This window comes from Populus euphratica, unplaced genomic scaffold (assembly GCF_000495115.2).
Source record: "Populus euphratica unplaced genomic scaffold, PopEup_1.0 scaffold1.1, whole genome shotgun sequence".
In the NCBI taxonomy this organism is placed as follows: domain Eukaryota; kingdom Viridiplantae; phylum Streptophyta; class Magnoliopsida; order Malpighiales; family Salicaceae; genus Populus; species Populus euphratica.
In genome coordinates, this window is record NW_011499845.1 from 3,488,814 (window position 1) to 3,506,520 (window position 17,707).

General features: G+C 34.0%; 2 protein-coding genes and 1 long non-coding RNA gene across 7 annotated transcripts; 1 reads left to right on the forward strand and 2 right to left on the reverse strand.

Moving 5' to 3' along the window:
• The first annotated feature begins 1,074 nt into the window (after positions 1-1,074).
• Positions 1,075-6,458, forward strand: LOC105121351 (probable WRKY transcription factor 57). 5 transcript variants are annotated; one of them, XR_841536.1, is made up of 5 exons: positions 1,076-1,805; positions 3,011-3,157; positions 3,830-4,204; positions 6,102-6,322; positions 6,377-6,458. XR_841536.1 is itself a non-coding variant. In XM_011019973.1 (4 exons), exons 1-3 carry the CDS (start codon positions 1,432-1,434, stop codon positions 4,188-4,190), a joined length of 882 nt encoding a protein of 293 aa, XP_011018275.1. In that variant the 5' UTR covers positions 1,075-1,431; the 3' UTR covers positions 4,191-4,204; positions 4,800-4,983. The 5 variants fall into 5 exon arrangements, 4 of the variants coding, with proteins under 4 accessions (XP_011018275.1, XP_011018267.1, XP_011018255.1 ...); XM_011019973.1 differs by lacking the exons at positions 6,102-6,322; positions 6,377-6,458 and adding an exon at positions 4,800-4,983 and having other exon boundaries at positions 1,075-1,805; XM_011019965.1 differs by lacking the exons at positions 6,102-6,322; positions 6,377-6,458 and adding an exon at positions 4,435-4,771 and having other exon boundaries at positions 1,075-1,805.
• A 3,143-nt stretch (positions 6,459-9,601) lies between these two features.
• On the reverse strand, positions 9,602-14,231 carry LOC105121375 (Cobalamin biosynthesis CobW-like protein). The gene is made up of 9 exons (XM_011019986.1): positions 13,896-14,231; positions 13,479-13,696; positions 12,716-12,830; positions 12,044-12,133; positions 11,639-11,812; positions 11,403-11,522; positions 10,542-10,652; positions 10,003-10,084; positions 9,602-9,730 (listed from the first exon to the last, which is right to left on the reverse strand). Exons 1-9 carry the CDS (start codon positions 14,214-14,216, stop codon positions 9,669-9,671), a joined length of 1,293 nt encoding a protein of 430 aa, XP_011018288.1. The 5' UTR covers positions 14,217-14,231; the 3' UTR covers positions 9,602-9,668.
• Positions 14,232-15,832: 1,601 nt separating this feature from the next.
• On the reverse strand, positions 15,833-16,713 carry LOC105121383 (uncharacterized). The gene is made up of 3 exons (XR_841542.1): positions 16,575-16,713; positions 16,305-16,373; positions 15,833-16,210 (listed from the first exon to the last, which is right to left on the reverse strand). It is a non-coding gene; the product is annotated as an uncharacterized LOC105121383 (long non-coding RNA).
• Between the last annotated feature and the right edge of the window lie 994 nt (positions 16,714-17,707).

Here is a 17,707-nt window from a genome sequence, read left to right on the forward strand (position 1 = left end):
TCTCTTTATATATATATATATATATATATATATATATATATCATGAAAATTAATCTTACTCCTAGCGTGTATATTCCTGAATAAGTGATTTGTGAAATTTAGTATTTGTGGCATGTCCCTCCCTTCCTAACTAGAATAAAATCCTGTGGTTCTTATGAAACTAGCTAGCTAGCTGGTCCAGTCCAGAAACATTATCTTTGATATTTTTTTTCCCCAATCTTCAAAGTGGATTCGGTCAAATACGCATTGTTTTCTACTTCTCTTGCTTCTCAAGGTTTTAGATTCCTCTTAACTAGACCACAAAAGACAATGCGATTCCTATAAACCGAAGACTTTGATTCAAACAAGTTATCGCGGAGCAATAATTTCATCTTTTAGAACCCACGCGGTTACTAAAATGTTTTTTTTAATTAAGAATATATTAATACGATTCTTTTATATTTTTTTATATACCTAGTACTAAAACATCAAAATATGTTAAAAAATATTAAATTAATATTCTTTTAAATAAAAAGCAATTTAAAAGGCCAGTTGAACTACCAAAATAAACGCACCCTAATAAGGCATACAAATTAAGAAAATGGTGCCAGCCTCCTAATTGCTCCGTCCTGCGACCTCCATCTTCAAGGGAAACCCTCCTTCTTTCCCTCTCACAATCAAATTTTAGACAAATTATAAGGGAAATGAAGAAAAACAGACGAAACAAGAAGTAAATTAAAAAATATAAAAGAAGGTAGCCAGCTGAGTACTGGCAAGCAGTTTCATCTCATGCGCAAATGTGTTATGGGGGTCGGGGAGAGTCGTATAGATGTTGTTAGAGCTTCATGCCGCACTGAAGGAGGAGACAAGGAGAGATCGGCAGAAGAAGCAGTGTCACAGAGAGTTGAAGGTAAAAACTGGGTGCTACCCTCTAGTCAGAAAGTAATACCACCACTACAACAACAATGGAGCAGTACTATTTATTCATGCGCGTAAGGGACCCACCCGCATCCCCTTCCCTTATTATGAGCCTCCCGTATTATTATTATTATTATGCAGTCGACGCATCCCTAATTTTTCCATCTTTTATCTTATCTCTTCCTCTCTCTCTCTCCGCCCTCCTTTGCCTCTCTTTCAATGTTTTTCGGTGATAAAAAAATAAAAGATTTAATATTTTTACAGGACAAAAAGTTTTCTTTCTTCGAACACTCTGAAAGAAAGTTAAAAAACAACGCGTCTTTCCCAACACAACGAACTTCCTTCATATCACTTCTCCCAAAAACCCTAACTCTCTCTCTCTAGAAACCACATGCGCTCACTCTCCTTTTCACTCCTATCTTTTCAGTATTTCCCCACTCTCAACTTTTTCTCTCCTTTATTATCACTCGGATTCACTCTCTTGTTCTCTCCGAAAACTCAACTTTTTTCCAATAGATCTCTGCAAATTATTTGATGGACGATACAGAAAATCCTGATCCAGGGACCGAGTTCACCAGCGAGTCAAGCTGGACACTCGGGCCTGACTCGGATAGAGCCAATTGTTTCTTCTCTAACCAAAGAGAGAACTCCATACTCAGCGAATTCGGCTGGAATCTTCAATCGGATGAACCAGCCCGGTTTATGGACCTGGATCCGGTCGAAGCAGAAGAGAGGTCCGATTTGGCGGGAAACATGGAGATTCAACGATTGCAAGGGGCAAGTCCGGCCGGGTCTGGTGGTGGTGGCGCTGACGTTTCAACTTCAAATTACCCGTCAGTATCATCGAGCTCCAGCGAGGATCAGCCCGATAAGTCTACGGGCTCCGGCGGGAAACCGCCTGAGATACCGTGAGTTCACTTGTTTGGATATTCAAGTATCCATGAAACAATATGGTTAATGGTTTAAATAACTTGAAATTCAAGGAAAGAATTTATAGAGTAGATAGATTTTGTAGTTGGAATAACGAGGGATAAAATCAGAAACAGGATCGAATCCCCCCCCCCCTTTTGCACAGCCTTTTCTGCTTTCAAGGTAGAAAGAGTGCAATTTGCGCGTCCGTACGATCTAGAAACTTTCAAAAAAAAAAAAATTTAAAAGAAAGGGGTCGGGTGGTTGTTGGGGGGTGGCTTGGGGGGAGGCAGTTTCGTAATTGGAGTGAAGTGCGGGGCTAGATGAGGTAATTAAACGGAATAAAGCTTAAGTGAGAAGCATAATTGAGAGAAACCACGTCCACCGCCGTTATTGCGGCGGGAATGGCGTGCTCTCTATCTTTTTTTAACACTGCACAATGAACATGCATTGAAGAATCATTTTTTTGAGTACTAGTAAGTAAAAGAGATAGAGAATATAGAGAAAATGTTGCTTTTGTTGATTTGCTTGGGCATTGCTTTTTGTTTGAAATAAGGTAAAGAGATATTCTCTTCTTCTTATTATAAAAAAATCGTGGTGCTGCTGCTTGTTTTATGTTCTATATTCACCCCCCCCATGATAGTCGAGGTGCAAATTGTAATCATTTTGAATGCGATGCGTGTCTGCCAAGAATATGCGTTGTTATTTTCAAGTTTCTTCTATCTCGCTTTCTGTTCATACACTAATTTGTAGTTTATGAATTAGATTTTCTTCACTAGCTTTACTTCTCTAGTTGATTTTTGTAACGATCTTTTCTTCACTGTCAATCATTTCATGTTGCCCCTCACAGTGTATATGTTATAGACATATAATGCCAATGAGGTAGATTACAAGTAATTCCCTCCTCAGTACGTACTTCCCTTCTGAATATCTGAAAGATAACATCTTTTCATTTAGTACAAATTAATCCTACTGGAATGTGTACTTAGACTGGATAGATCTTAATGTGGTTCAAATCAGGCTATTGATTTCCAGAGAGAAATGTACATTGATACACGTGACAAAATACAATCTAAGAACTATATATGATTAATCTATTTTCAATCAAGTTATTAATCAGAAAATACATCTACTTTATCTTTCTTTCTTTTTAATTTTCAAGTTATTTATTTATTTTGATAATCGTAGGTGAAATATTTTGTAGGAGTACTAAGGTTAAAAAGAAGGGGCAAAAAAGAATCCGGCAGCCACGCTTTGCTTTTATGACTAAAAGTGAAGTTGATCATCTTGAAGACGGATACCGATGGCGGAAATATGGACAGAAGGCAGTTAAAAATAGCCCCTTTCCCAGGTCTGTAATGACTACACCTCTCCTTTTAATTACTGTCCTAAGAGCATACGTGCTATCTTTGTTGAGCTCGAAGGTGGAAAAATTAAATCAACTTTAGTTTCTAAACTATAATTTTTTTTATTTGAGTACGGTGAATTAATTTTTATATATATAATATGCCCCTCCATCCATGTTTTCATCTCCCCATCGTTTTTTCATTATCAAATCACTTGTTTTGTAGATACTATCGTGTTAATTAAAATTACGTAAAAGCTTGTTTTTTATATAAAAAATTAAAAGTATTAAAATCAAAAAAATTAAAATCAAGGACGAAGTTCAGTTTTTTACTGAAATTCACAACATTTTTTGGTTATTTACCCTTATTTTGATCTTGCAGTGCATAATTTTCTCTTAATTAAGTAATTAATTATGAATGCCTATATAGATCCTTTACTCCTCCCTTGTTATAATTCACTCAAAATTACGTCTTAGGGTGCTTTTTCAAACAAGTTGCATAAAATCTATGTATGTGGTGTCCGAGTTAGGGATATGTTTTCTCGCAATATTCTCATTTTTATCTTTTTTTTCTTTTTTCACATTTCTGATGCATACTTGACGTTCTCTGTAAAATCAATTCCAAAGTAAAAGCTTAATTCCTTACTTTTCTCCATCTCGCCGGCAAATATTCTTCAGGAGCTACTATCGCTGTACAAATAGCAAATGCACTGTGAAGAAAAGGGTTGAACGCTCGTCTGAAGATCCCGCCATTGTGATTACCACATATGAAGGCCAACACTGTCATCATACAGTTGGTTTTCCTCGAGGAGGAATCATCAGTCATGAAGCTACATTTGCTAGTCACATGACTCCTCCAACGTCGCAATTTTATTATCCCGGGATGCAGTTACCCCGAGAAAATCCTCCAAGTACTGTGGTGCAGTCGCAACCTTTGCCAGTTGGAGCAAGAGAGTGCAACACAGTGCCAACGCGATCTCCCCAACTTCCAACAGATGAAGGACTGCTCGGGGACATCGTACCTCCTGGAATGCGTTGATCAAATTGAGAAAGGTACTCATTACTTGCCTTGAATTGATAAATGTAACACATTTCAACTTACAAATATTGCGTGAATATCTATGTTACTTTTTCCATTCTTGGCATGTATGAGAGAAGTAAGCGTCCATTAATGGCTTAGTTCTGAAATCAACTTTAGTAGTTTTAGTACTCTTAACTTTAGTAATATCCCATCTTTAAGATATCTATTTGCACATATCTCAATTAAAACCTCTCGATCCAAGGCCAGCTTATGAAGCCCTCAAATTACTCAAGCTTCCCTTCCTTTAGCATTCCCCCACAAGTGGCCGGAAAAAATCCTCCTTAAAACATGCTTGAGTGTGCAGGATTGTTCAGGGAAGTGGTATTGTTAATATGAATCAACTCTCACCATCTGGGCTGTCTGTTACATACTTAGTTTACATGCTTGAGCTGGAGACCATCACTCTACCCACTCAAGTTTAAGGATATTTAGTTATGTAATTAAATAAATGTCAAGATCCAATGTATTTATTCAGACATTTTTGTGTCGAAATATTATGTGATGTCTCGAATTATTTATCGGATATTATGATTTCACGAGTCATTTATTGTACACTGTTTCCTGCAGGGGGGCAAATTATATTTCATGAAATAGTGTTGTTTTTATTACCACTCCGCAAGTAGGCATTCCATTCCATATTTTGTTGAAATGACAATCGTAATCTTGTTCTCTTTGTTTCTTTAAAAACAAAAATTTATGTTGTCAAACGTAAAAATGGATCCTAAATTTAATAGCATAATATATACCGTGGAGGGGAAAAAGAGGCAAAAAATAAGAATATTCTATTAGCAGAATATCAAAATATTTATAGATTCATTCCATCCAAAGAAAACCAACTACGATCCAACTTCTTATTAGATTTTTGTATCATGATCCTTTTCTGATTACAAGAAAATTATCGACGATGGATTCTGATATGCGGGAAAGTGTCCATGCGACCTAGACTCCGAGATCTGATCCGTACGTAAACCAATTGTTTTCACATGGCTGAACTCTGAATTGCTAGTGGATAGCTGTTGTTAGTGAAGCTTAAGGACTTGTGTATCTAAAATTGTGTGATTTTAACATATACTAGTCCATGAAAAATTGTGAAGTGGGATAACATCACAAAAGCAAACGGATCAAAAAGGGGATGGATTGTTGTATATGGTGTTTTTTTCCAGTCCTCCATTGCAGATTTTTAGCTTCATTAATATGAGTGGTTCTTTGATAATTAACTAGCACTGAAACATCTTAGAACTCGCTAGTGTTAGCTTCAAACTTTATCCTCTCCTATCGCTTGAGATTATATTGGAAATGTGTTTTAGTGATGCGTTTGCAATTGTTTGGCAAAGTTTTTTTTGGCTGGAAAAGCAACAGAACGAGGTGTTCTCAATTTCTTATATAGTTGGCATATGGTGACTGCCTTATCTTTTTAATGCTCTCCTGTGATGTTCTCAAAAGATATTTCGGAAGCAACTTGAAGAAAGGGATGCACGACCACGAAAATCTCCTAATTAATACTTCCAATAACATCTGAGTTTTAAAAATTTAATTTCTACAATATTGCACGCATATTCTATTGTTTCTTCTATTCGCACAACACTTCCTAACATACTTCCACGGGTATTTGAATAATTGAACTTCAAGAATTAACTTGAATGCTCAACTTCGAAGTTCATTCGTTGTTGAATCTACTTTTTTACTTCTCAGAGAGGGAAAACTCGGCAAGGGTAACATTGACATTAGAAAACAACTACTTCAAACTAACTTACTGTACTTTTCTGATTTAATTCTTTCTTCTATATATATATATGCGTAGAGTGCAGCATCTTTTTGAATAGTGTTAAATTAGCTGATCTATGGTTTAAACCTTCCCGACATGTTCAGGGAGTTGTCCATGTAGTGCCGAGATCTTGTGTGCCCCAATGTTCCTCGAGGCGGGCGGCGAACCTGATTTTTTAACCCGAAACGTGTCCTTCAGTTTCCTGAGACTCTTCTATATAGACTCACCGGCAGTATCTGACATTGATATGTATATGTGCGCGCGCTTCTGCATCAGGTATTTGTTGCTCATGGTAATGCGCCGTTGGCCCCTTATAGAAGATGGTATTTATGTCATATCCACTTTTTGATTATTTGGGCACGTAGATTTCCAAGTTAACATATATACTGTACAGCGAGCTCGAGTTACTTGTTTTGCAGGTACAGTATGTGTTCTGTAATGTAATATAAAATGATTTTTAATTGAAACTATAGAGAAATAATTTCTTTTTGTTTTTTACATTAACAAATCAAAATTATTCAAATTTATATTAAAAATATTAATTTAATAATTTAAAAAATACATCAAAAAAATCTAAAAAATAATTTCAACCATGAATCCGTACCTGTATACATTCAATATAAGGTCAAGATAATATAGTTTATTGCACCGTTGCAATGCTTGAACATTTATTTAAATATTTTTTGTGTTATAGTGGTTGTTTAACCTGTTTTTTATGAAAAATTTTAATTTATATTTTTAATTCAAATTAAATTTATATTTTTTTATTATTTTAATGTACTTATATAAAAAAATTAAATAAAAAATATTAATTTAATAAATTTATAAAAAAACCACTTTTAAAAAAATTCCCAACCATACAACAAACACCAAAATTCATTTCTAAGTTCTAAATAATTTTTTCCTTCTTTCCATTCATTATTCAACAGCTTGTGATCTTCGATCTGTGATGCTTTTCTGATGTTCTGTGCGGTCAATTTATTTATTCATGGTACGTACACGACTGTCAATTTCACACGTGAATAATTAATGAATATAGAGTAGGGGGGCCTGCAAACCAGGTCAGTCCATAATTTCATAGGCTGATCACCAGGAGCGTGGATTTCGATGTTGCTTCAGAGTCAGCCGACAGTGTTTTTTACCTCTCCTTTTTCTCAGAGCGCTTTCTCACCACCCATCTCTAACCCCTTCGCGATTGCCGGGATACTTTGTCCTTGTGATGAACCAAAAGGGTCCGGCTACCTAGAAATGCCACCGACCCCTCCCCTGTTGGCCCCCTTTCAAGGCGGATCGAACACCGACGATTATGTGGCGGTCTTCTCTCTCTTTTTGAAACGTTGGACTCATATTGACACCGGTTGTCTTTAATTTCACGAAAAGTTCGCTATTTTGAATTCTTTTTTTCTTCCTTCAATTTTCCTTATTTTTTATAAAATCTCACCATCCAAAAAAAACTCGGGTCTCCTATTCCTAACCCATACCCGAAACTAAACAATCACAAAATTGAGATCCAGCTGGCATGTATTGCAATAAAGATAACTTTCTTGACAAAAAAATAATATAAATTAAGTTGATGGCTTTAAACAAAACATGAGAGTTTGGTGTGAGAGGATATTGGTTTAATAATTAAATATTGATGCTTCGTTTTTAGCTATTTTCTTTTATTTGATTGGGTGTTGGATGTGGATATGCATCTGTGCAGTGGGGTGGTAATATCTCTTTGTTTCTTTTGGACCACCATTGTATTTTGCAAGACTATTAATTATTGGTTATTCATTTGATTAATCATTGATTATTCGATTTTTCAGAAAGTCTAAATAATTTACCAAATAAATTTTATAATAGTTTGCTAGTAATTTTATAATTTTATAGAAATTAATATTATAATTTTATAATATTATAATTACATATTGACAAGAATATTACTAACAATAATTTTATAGAAATTAATATTATAATTACATATTGACAAGAACATTACATATTGACAAGAATATTACTAATATTATAATTTTTCATAGTTTTATGCCCTTGATTAGTAAGAGATTGACATGTTATAGTTCGCTAGTATAGAAATTAGTGAAATAGTTTCTCGAATTCAAAGTGCTAGCTAGTAATGATGCATTGATGATTTTAGTGAGAGATTTGTCATCATTGATATTAATTTATTTGAATGTTTGATATTCTAAGAATACCCAGTAATTAATTGGTACAGTATCCATTTAAAAATAAAGTCACAAGGATAAATTAAACAATCACATTAAATTAATTTGACACAATACAAGTGATTTAAAAGAAAATGAAATTAAAAAACATAAAAAATAGAGATAAAAACTACGTAATCTTATATACTAATTTTTCCATATGATTATCTAGTTTTAAATGGGTGTTATATTAAATATATAGTCGACACTCCTGAATTACAATAAATTTGGGAATCCACAGTGCTTATGAGACAACTCCTTTCAAAATTCAAAGAGTAATTTTGCAGTCTATCATGCGCCTACCGTTAACCTAAAAGGTACCAAATCGAATCTAAAAATCATTCCTTCGTCAAGATAGTTTCGAGAGATTTGAATATTTTCAAAGATGACTCTTGGTTTCTCTCTTCCAAATCGATCAGAATCTTGATAGCGAAGGAAAAAATCAACAATAAGATTGAACCAAGACTAATAATTTCGACAGTTTTATCCTGCAATAATCTTAGTCAAAAACGGGGGGAGAAAAAAAAACCCAAAACAAGATGATGATCATAATTTTAGTGTGATTTTATGCGCTCATATATGAGTGTTGAGTCATTAAACAATGCAAAGTTAAAAAGTTATTCGTATCCCAACATTATGTTACTTTCCCACTTATAATCACTTGGTAACTCCTGGATTGCAACTTTTCTAAGATTAATGCAAACGTGTCTCCAATCTGATGACGGGAGTCGGTGTGGTGTTTTCAAAAAAGGAAGAGCATATGAGACGCCAGCCCCTTGCTCGCGAGACTTCGAAAGGTTTTCTGTAAGAACGGTGGTGGTAGCTGGGTGGTTAGGTCGAACTTGTTATGCATCAAATCGACAAGACGTGCTAGAAAGCGAGCCCCCCATTAAACCATTTTCTCCTTTTCTTTTCTTTTCTTTTTTTCTTTTCTCACACGTTTGCTTTTCTTTTCTTTTCTTTTTTTTCTTTTCTCACACGTTTGTATTTTAACTTTCTTAGGCAGATACATTTTTCTGTTTATTTGTGTTTGATATGTAGCTTTACAAATATAAATTGAAGTTGTCATAAGAACCAGTCAACCTGAATAGTAGAAGCCTGTGTCCAAGATAAAGGAGTGGTAGTGCTGGAGCCTGGTCACCTTAAATCAGGCCCATTTGTACCTCATAACTCTGTTGTCCGCACAAGAACAGCCCACCGTACTCTGATTGTGGACCAATTTACTCATAAAGAAGGATGCTTTATGGTTTTTTGTTTTTTTTTGGAAATAAACGAATAATTCTTTCTCATTTTTTCTTGTGATATAGCACCTGTAATCAAGGTGCAAAGATTTCTAATGATATCTGCCAGTATTGGATGATCATGTTCATACATGCAAAATAGGGACTTGAAAAGAAAAGGGAGCACAAAGACTAAAGCAATGCTTAATTGAGTTGAACTGAACAATACGTTCATAAACATTACAAGCTAAGTTGTTACTATACAATCTCTGAAGGAATTAATAAGAACATCCTCCTTCAGGTTATGACCTGCAACGCAAATTGAAAAGGTAAGAAACAAATAAGAGAATAGCTTCCCAGCTAGTACTGTATGGTTCTTTTTTACATCATTCTTTAATTGTTCCCACCAATCAATATTAAAGTAACCCCTTTCGCTTTAGAAAAGAATTCTTCTGTTCAGTTAATTTGAGTGCCTATTTTCAAAATAAATAAAGAAGGAGACGACAGTTTTAGAGCCGTTATTTATAGTTTATGGGGGTAAGAAAACTACAAGAGAAAGTATTGTATTGTTTAAGAATTACCTATAAAAACTATTTTGTTAATTTGATTTTCATCGCTTCTCCACTTGCGAGCTGGGACAATGTCATATAACTCCCGCACAGCCTGCCACGTGTGAAAAGATTTGCATATTTAAGGATACCAAAAAATAATTTTTTGTAAAGAAAAGGCTCCAGTGCAAGAAAAATATAGCATAGGCAATGGCACCAAAGCAGGCTTTGAATTACAGCTCCGACCCTCAATCATTGACACAATCAAAATTTTGAACTACTATTGAATTCCCATTGCTGTACAAGCCCCCCTGCTATCATTACTGTTGTAAGCCGTATTCCCAAATTATTCAACCCTTTCTGATAGAGGCCGCAAAGGGCACCTAAAAAGTTCCATTATCCAAACAAATCATCATGAAACTGACAGGTATTATGATAGAAATGGGCACTGGTGAACATATAGTCAGAGGCCCAGAGCCAGAATACACAAAACACAACTCCAAGAACCCAATCTGCAGCAGAAGATGAGTTAACTTCATAACCAATTCTAGGCATTGAATTTCCAAAATTACCTGCAAAGTATGGAGTTCATCAGAGTTCCGAACATTTAAAACCCCTTTGCAGCGGTATACATCCATGCCATCTTTCTTGTCCCACAGAATCTCCTCAAGCCACAGGCGAACCTTTGGCAGTTGGAATGTCAGGAATCATCAAGCACATATGTATGTGACAACAAAAAGGCGATCAGAGAAGGAAAGGAATAATTCTTTATAGAGAAAATAGAGTGCAGAAATAAGCCTAACAGCACAAGAAAGTCAAATAAAAAAAAAGGGATGTTAATATCTGAATTTCTGATCAGATTATGTTCGATCAAACCTCCTACAGGTGTCCCTGAAACCCTTATTTCCTGTACTGTCAGCTTTCACGAATGCAGCCAAGCAAGCACAAACCAGGATAACTCTAAATTCAAAATTCAATTTCTCATAAATATTTTGCAACAATGATATAGAAAAACCGAAGCTATTGGCCTTCAGAAGATGCTCATGCAGTTACAGATACATCCCAAAAAACCAAGCATGCACCTATGCAAAATGGGAACTTGAAAAGAAAAGGGAACACAAAGACTTAAGTCAATGAAAGAGCAACATCAAAATTCAAAAGCTATGTAGATATTCTATCATTCGTACACTATATAAAGGGCCGTAATTTTACCTAAGAGAAACAACAAAACAGAATTGCAATTTCCTTCATGTTTATGGATATGATAGCAATTCCCAGTGCAGCTGAACCAGAGTAAAAATCAGAGCAAGAAAATACTAGTCCTGGGGTGTATGCTTGTGACAAATGGCTTGGTTTCAGCAATATTGGACATAAGAGGAGCACATCACAACAAATTTGTACAGCTTGTTGATGATCCATTTCAAATAAACTACCTTATCAAGATCAACCTTCTGCGACTCACAGATACATAAAGTTCGCAAGCTGGAATCATGAAGATCACTGGTAGATAAAGACTTGCTTTCCTCTAATAACACTTCCAAATGACCAGAGTGCTAAGATCAAAACACAGAAGTATTCAAAAAATATCCATTCAAATAAAAATCAACATTGAAAATAGCATGCTGATAAGAAAAAAATAAATAAATAGGCAAAGCTTTATATGACTTACTTTGGAATCATATGCCCGGCAGTTTAATATCTTAGATAAGTCTACTTGACACCGAACAGAATGAATGATATTAGCAAGGGAGTTGATCTTATGTATTTCATTTTCTAGTTCCTTCAAAGCCTCTCCAGAACCTCCCAAAGAAACCAAATCAACCTTGTTAAGAATGATAACATCCTACAAGAAAAAACCTAACTTATGAGTTATTGGCACCTTATGTATCAATATAACCAATAAAGTAAAATTGGAAAAGAAGCGAGCAAATAATTTATCCAATTACAAATTGCATGTGCATGCATGTAGTAAAACAATCATACAGAAGTATGCACGTATGTTTAGGAACCTGCACATGGCACACATCAGGCTGCCAAATCACTACAGAAGAAAGGAGAATAAAATGAGAATTACCGCAAATGCTATTTGAAGAGAGGCTTCTGGAAACGAAGATGAATTCTGAAGCTTGTTGAGCTGATAATGAAGGTTTTTGGCATCCACAACCTGCACAAGCAGCAATTTGTTGTGAGAGTTGGAGACAGAGAGAAGGAGAAACAGTGGTAAGCTGTAATAAAAGATAACTAGAACGAAAAAAATAATAATTAGGGGTACTTAGAATATGTTATACTTGTATGGACACAAAATGATATTAAGATGGGAGGCATGCAGAACCACATACCTGTCTTTAGTTTGCAGAAAAATGAGGGAAAGGACAAAAAGCAAGCTTAAAACAAACTTGGATCATGAAGTAAGCTTCCAATTTAAACTCTTTATGCATGAACTTGAAAAATTATTTATTTTCCTCGATATCCATAGAAGGAAAGGGAAGGAACTCTATTTTCCATTCTCAAACATTTCTTTCCTTCATTTTATTCTAAGGCTGTGCACTATTTTATGTTGTTATTTATTGTTTAGCATCTTCATCTAATTTTGATTTTTAGCAGCTGATTAATGGCATAAATCCAACAAACAATTTGATAACAGCTTGAATAATTGAAAGGCCTGGATATGAAAAGTTAACAACCTAAGCTCTCAATCAGACAGACAAGTGACAGAAATAATTGAATTGTCAAAAACAAAACTTACAGTTATTATAGAATCAAGCTTGACAGCTGATTCCAACTGCTCATCCAGCCAAAGAACAGAAGCTAGTGGAGCAGGATTTGCTAGCCCTGTGGTCTCAAGCAATATATGATCGAGTCTACAAAAAATAGAATGATTGTTTACAAATTATTAAGTTGTGTCATAATTTATAAGCCTAAAGTAGTGATCAAGGGAATTTTGTTGACAAACTCTTATTTCCACGAACACTATGTTAGGATGGAAAGGGAAGAGAAGGACACGTATCTTTCAATCTTGTTGGGAGAACTTGGAAAGGACAAGGAGTGGGTGATTGGAGAATTTGCATAACTCCAAATCCCAAAACCCCAAATTAGGGTTTTAGGGAGGGAAAGGAACTATATTTATAATTTAACAAGCAGGGAAAGGATTGGATTGGTAATTTCATATAATACTTTACAACATTAACCCAACCTTTTCCTCCACTTTCTAATAATGATGGATATTTTCACTTTTATGAACGAAACGTTTTCTCCTCTCTCTAAATAAAGAAGAGGAAGGAACATCTTTCTCCATCTCCCTTCTATATATTCAAACAACAAGAAGATGACTACCCCGTATACGCATACCCTCTCCTTCTCTTCACTAGAAAACCCTCGCCTTCTCCAAACATCACGAAAAAATATGATAAAAAGAATGGCACAAGTCAAAACGCAATTGAAATCATAAAATCGTGACAGATGCAGATAAATCAAGTGCATTTTTTAAAGAAAAAAGAAAGTAGCAGCACCTTTCCTTCATCTGAACAAGTTGCTCTAGTGCTTGAACTAAACTATGCTTAACAGTGCAGCATACACAGCCATTAGCAAGTTCTACCCACTCTTCAACAAGAGCACCATCTTCTCCTTCATTTATCATTGCCCTCTCAACTCCAATTTCTTCACCAAACTCATTCAAAATGACAGCGATCCTCTTTCCATGTTGAGTATTCAAGATATGATTAACAAGCTACAGCGTAACCCGTTAATGTCAATAAAATTTGTAGCTCTAAATATTTGACAAAACAGCATTTGATTACTAAGACTCATTTTCTTCTGAAAGAAGATGCGAATCAATAGATAGGTAGAAATATAAATCCCTGATAAGCAAGCATCTTATCAATCAATGTTAACGAAATTAATTTATCAAGATTGCGAGGGGATTTTACAGTGGATTTGCCAGAGCCCAGATAGCCCGTGATGACGGTGACTCCAACAGGAACGTCTTCGCCTTGAAGTTGTTTTGAATGAGAGGAGGAGGGTTTTACTGGTACGGTTTCTTCAAGTTCAACTGCGAGAGGCGCATCGTCTTCTTCCTTCTCCATTTCAAAATATTCAATCACCTCGCTTTTCCATTCTGCTCCCTTTTCTTTATTAGGGGAATATAGAAGTGCGTCCGTTGCATTAAGGAAGCCCAGATTCCAAGGCCCGCTCAAAGGGGATGCACTAGCATCCTTGGGACAGGTGACCAAACTACCAAGCCAGCCCATATAAAAGGGGTTCGCATAAAAGAAACAGCGCTTTAAACAAACCTTTTGGGCCTTTTCATTTTATATAATAACCAGTTCATTTGCTGTGTTCCACCAAAATTTTTAAGAATATAAAAAAAATTATTAATAATTCAGATATTTTTAGCTTTAAACTCTGCAAAACAATGAATCTCTAAGTTGATGTAAATTAATTTATTTAATAGATTTAAAAGAAACTTAAATGATTTTTTTTATTTTTAAAAATTAATATTAAATAATAAAATTAAAAAAATAATACAAAAAATAAAAAAGAACATCAATCCATATAAATTTTTCAGACCAGTAATCTAGAACATCATATCAAAATTATCATGCATTAAGAAACGAAACTCATTTCCTAATAAATATAATATCAAACGATGGATTATCACTATTATTATTTATAATAATTTTTATTTTTATTATTGTTGTTGTTATTGTTGTCACTACTGTTACTACTACCGTTCATATTGCTACTATTATATACTGCTGTTATTATTACCTATTGCTATTGCTGCTACTGACCATTATCATTATCATTATTATCACCACCACCACTACTATAACTATCATTACCATCACTACTATTATTATAATCACTACCATTATCATTACTACTATCATCACTGTTATTATTACTACCACCACCAATATTACCACTAACACCACTATTATTATAATTATTACCACCATTAGCACTATCACTACTATTATTATCACTACCATCACAACAACTACTACCACCACAATTACCATTACTACTACCACCACCATCATTATTATTACAACTACCATAACCATTACCATCACCATCACTACTATAATTACTATTATTATCACCACACCGCCACCACTACATCAACCACTACCACCATCATTATTACCATTATCACTACTACTAATTACTATCATTACCACTATCATTACTATAACACAATAACTAGTATTGTTTTTGTTTTTGTGATTATTATTATTATTATTATTATTATTTATACTATTATTATAATTACTATCACAACCACTATAATTAATATCAATATTATTTTTATTTTTGTCATTAACATCATCATCATCATCATCATTATTATTATTATTCTTATTATTATTATGTTATAAAACCATACATCATAAATGAATGTTTAGATATTTTTTTATATTCCTTTATTATTATATCCATTTATCATTATTAAGTTAATTTAAATTTTTATTTTTTTAAGACATTTGAACCTCCAAGTATTTATATACATATATCTATAAATATGGAATTCATATGATCTCAATTATTTTTATATTTTTTATTTATTTTTTATTAATTATATTATTTTTATTTTATATGCTTTTGAAACATAGTTTTATAATATATTATTTCTAACAATAATAATTCATTTGTAGTATAATTATTGCAGCCACCGTAACTAATTCATTTGCAATACATTTGCAGCATACGATATTATTGAAAAAGATAGCAGACGAGGACTCCTCCGTCACTAATGACGCAGATTATTTCTATCTTTCCTTCTTCTTTGTTTTTTGTTTATATATATATTATATATATATATATATATATTTCAGATAAACAAATAACGTCGCATGGCTTCCAAGTTTAAGAAACTTTTGTCTTGCAGGTTAAAATAAGAAATCTTAAACAGATTACTAACTGGCTAAAAATCCCAAAGATGCATGTTTTATAACAGAAAATTATCGATTCACTCAGGGACCTGGGTAAGGGCGAAAAGCTGACAGTATACACTGCGAGTTGATACCAGAAATCTGTGACGAACATTGAAAAAGACAACTCACAAGTGGTTCAAAGAAAAAAGTCCCAAACATTTGAATTTCGCCGGGTTTCTATGGCTTTCAAACTTATTGAAGAAAAAATAAAGCATGGAGGAGTGCCTGACTTCTTTGGTGAAAATTGGAGTGGCATGTTCTATGGAGTGACGCCCATTCATTAACGTGCTGGGAGGAACACAAAACTGTTTAGGTAGAGGATTAGAAGAGACGCCCTTTTGCATAGATAGTTAAATATCATTAACAAGATATTTATCTCACTTACAAAATGAAAAATACCTTCAGTTCTTTAAATTAGCCCACTGTCAACCCGAATCCAAATCTGTAATCTTTTTCCTTATGATCCAGCTGCAAATGTAAATTCAAGACTGGTTAGGATACTTGCATGACTCAAAAACCTTGGAGAAGGAAGAGAAGAAAGAGGATGGAAAATCCGTTTAATTAAAGGAAGTGCACATGTAAATGGCCAGTAGAGGCTGACAAAAGATAATTTATCAGAAGTTCCAAAAAAAGCTGAAGCATCGTGCTGAGAATCTAAAGGCCCCCCACCTTTGCAGAAAGATTAATAAAGTTGAGACCCACACAGCGTTCTTCCAAAATACAACGAAGAGCATGCTGTTTCCAAATAGTCGATCCCAAAACATCTCTTCCATTAGACAGCAAGGAGTTCCTGTGCCACTACAAAAAGGGATCAATTACCAGCCGACACTATTTCTCCTGTACTTTATTTGGGAACGCAGGTAATGGGAACAAGCTGGTAGGATTTTTTAAAAATTTATATTATATTTATTATTCATTGGATAAAACATTTAGATATTTATAAATTATTCACCGATTTTCAAGTATTTATTATTTATTATTATTTATTGCTCAATAAATAAATAAACAAATATATTATATATATACACTACACACGTGTTTTATATATTGAAAATTATATATATCAAATAAAATAACTGCAAAAAATATCCAAGGTTAAATCGGTATAGAATTAAAATGGAATCTCTCCTCAGTTTTATCAGCAAGTCAAACTACAGCTAAACCGGTGCCATCAAAAAAGGCAAAGTCAACTAAAACTAATAGAATGCGAAGAAAGGCATATTTAGTTCACACTAATTATATAGAAAATAAATAAAAACGCCGGACATACCAAACTCCCAGTTCCCACTAAAATGCGCAAGGAAGTCATGATGTATCTGAAACAATCACAGGAATCGCCGGAATAAAATGTAGTTTTGAACTGAACTCCTTCAAAATAGGAGGGCAATAGGCATGTTCTTAGGTACGATCATCTATTAGATCAACTGCCTTGTTCTTTTTATGTGTGGAATAAAAATCATTCTTTTGGCAGCATCGGGACCTCTTGTCTTATGATTAAAATGTTTGATCTCCAATCTATAAGTTAATCCGCTCGAGGAAAAAATAATAAATATAATCTCTGTTTTAAACAGCGAAAAAATATAAAAAAACATTACTTTTCTTTCCTAAGAAAAGAAAAACTGGAGTCATATTGTCTTCTTAAAAAGAGCAGTAAATGTAATAATATGTATCGAAATTGCTTGTTAATTTATGGATGCATTAATTTAACCTGCTTCTTTGAGATTTTAACAGAAGTTTTGTAAGTTTTAAGTTGATAAAGTATCTCAGAATGCCAAGAATGTAAAACCAGATATATCCATAAT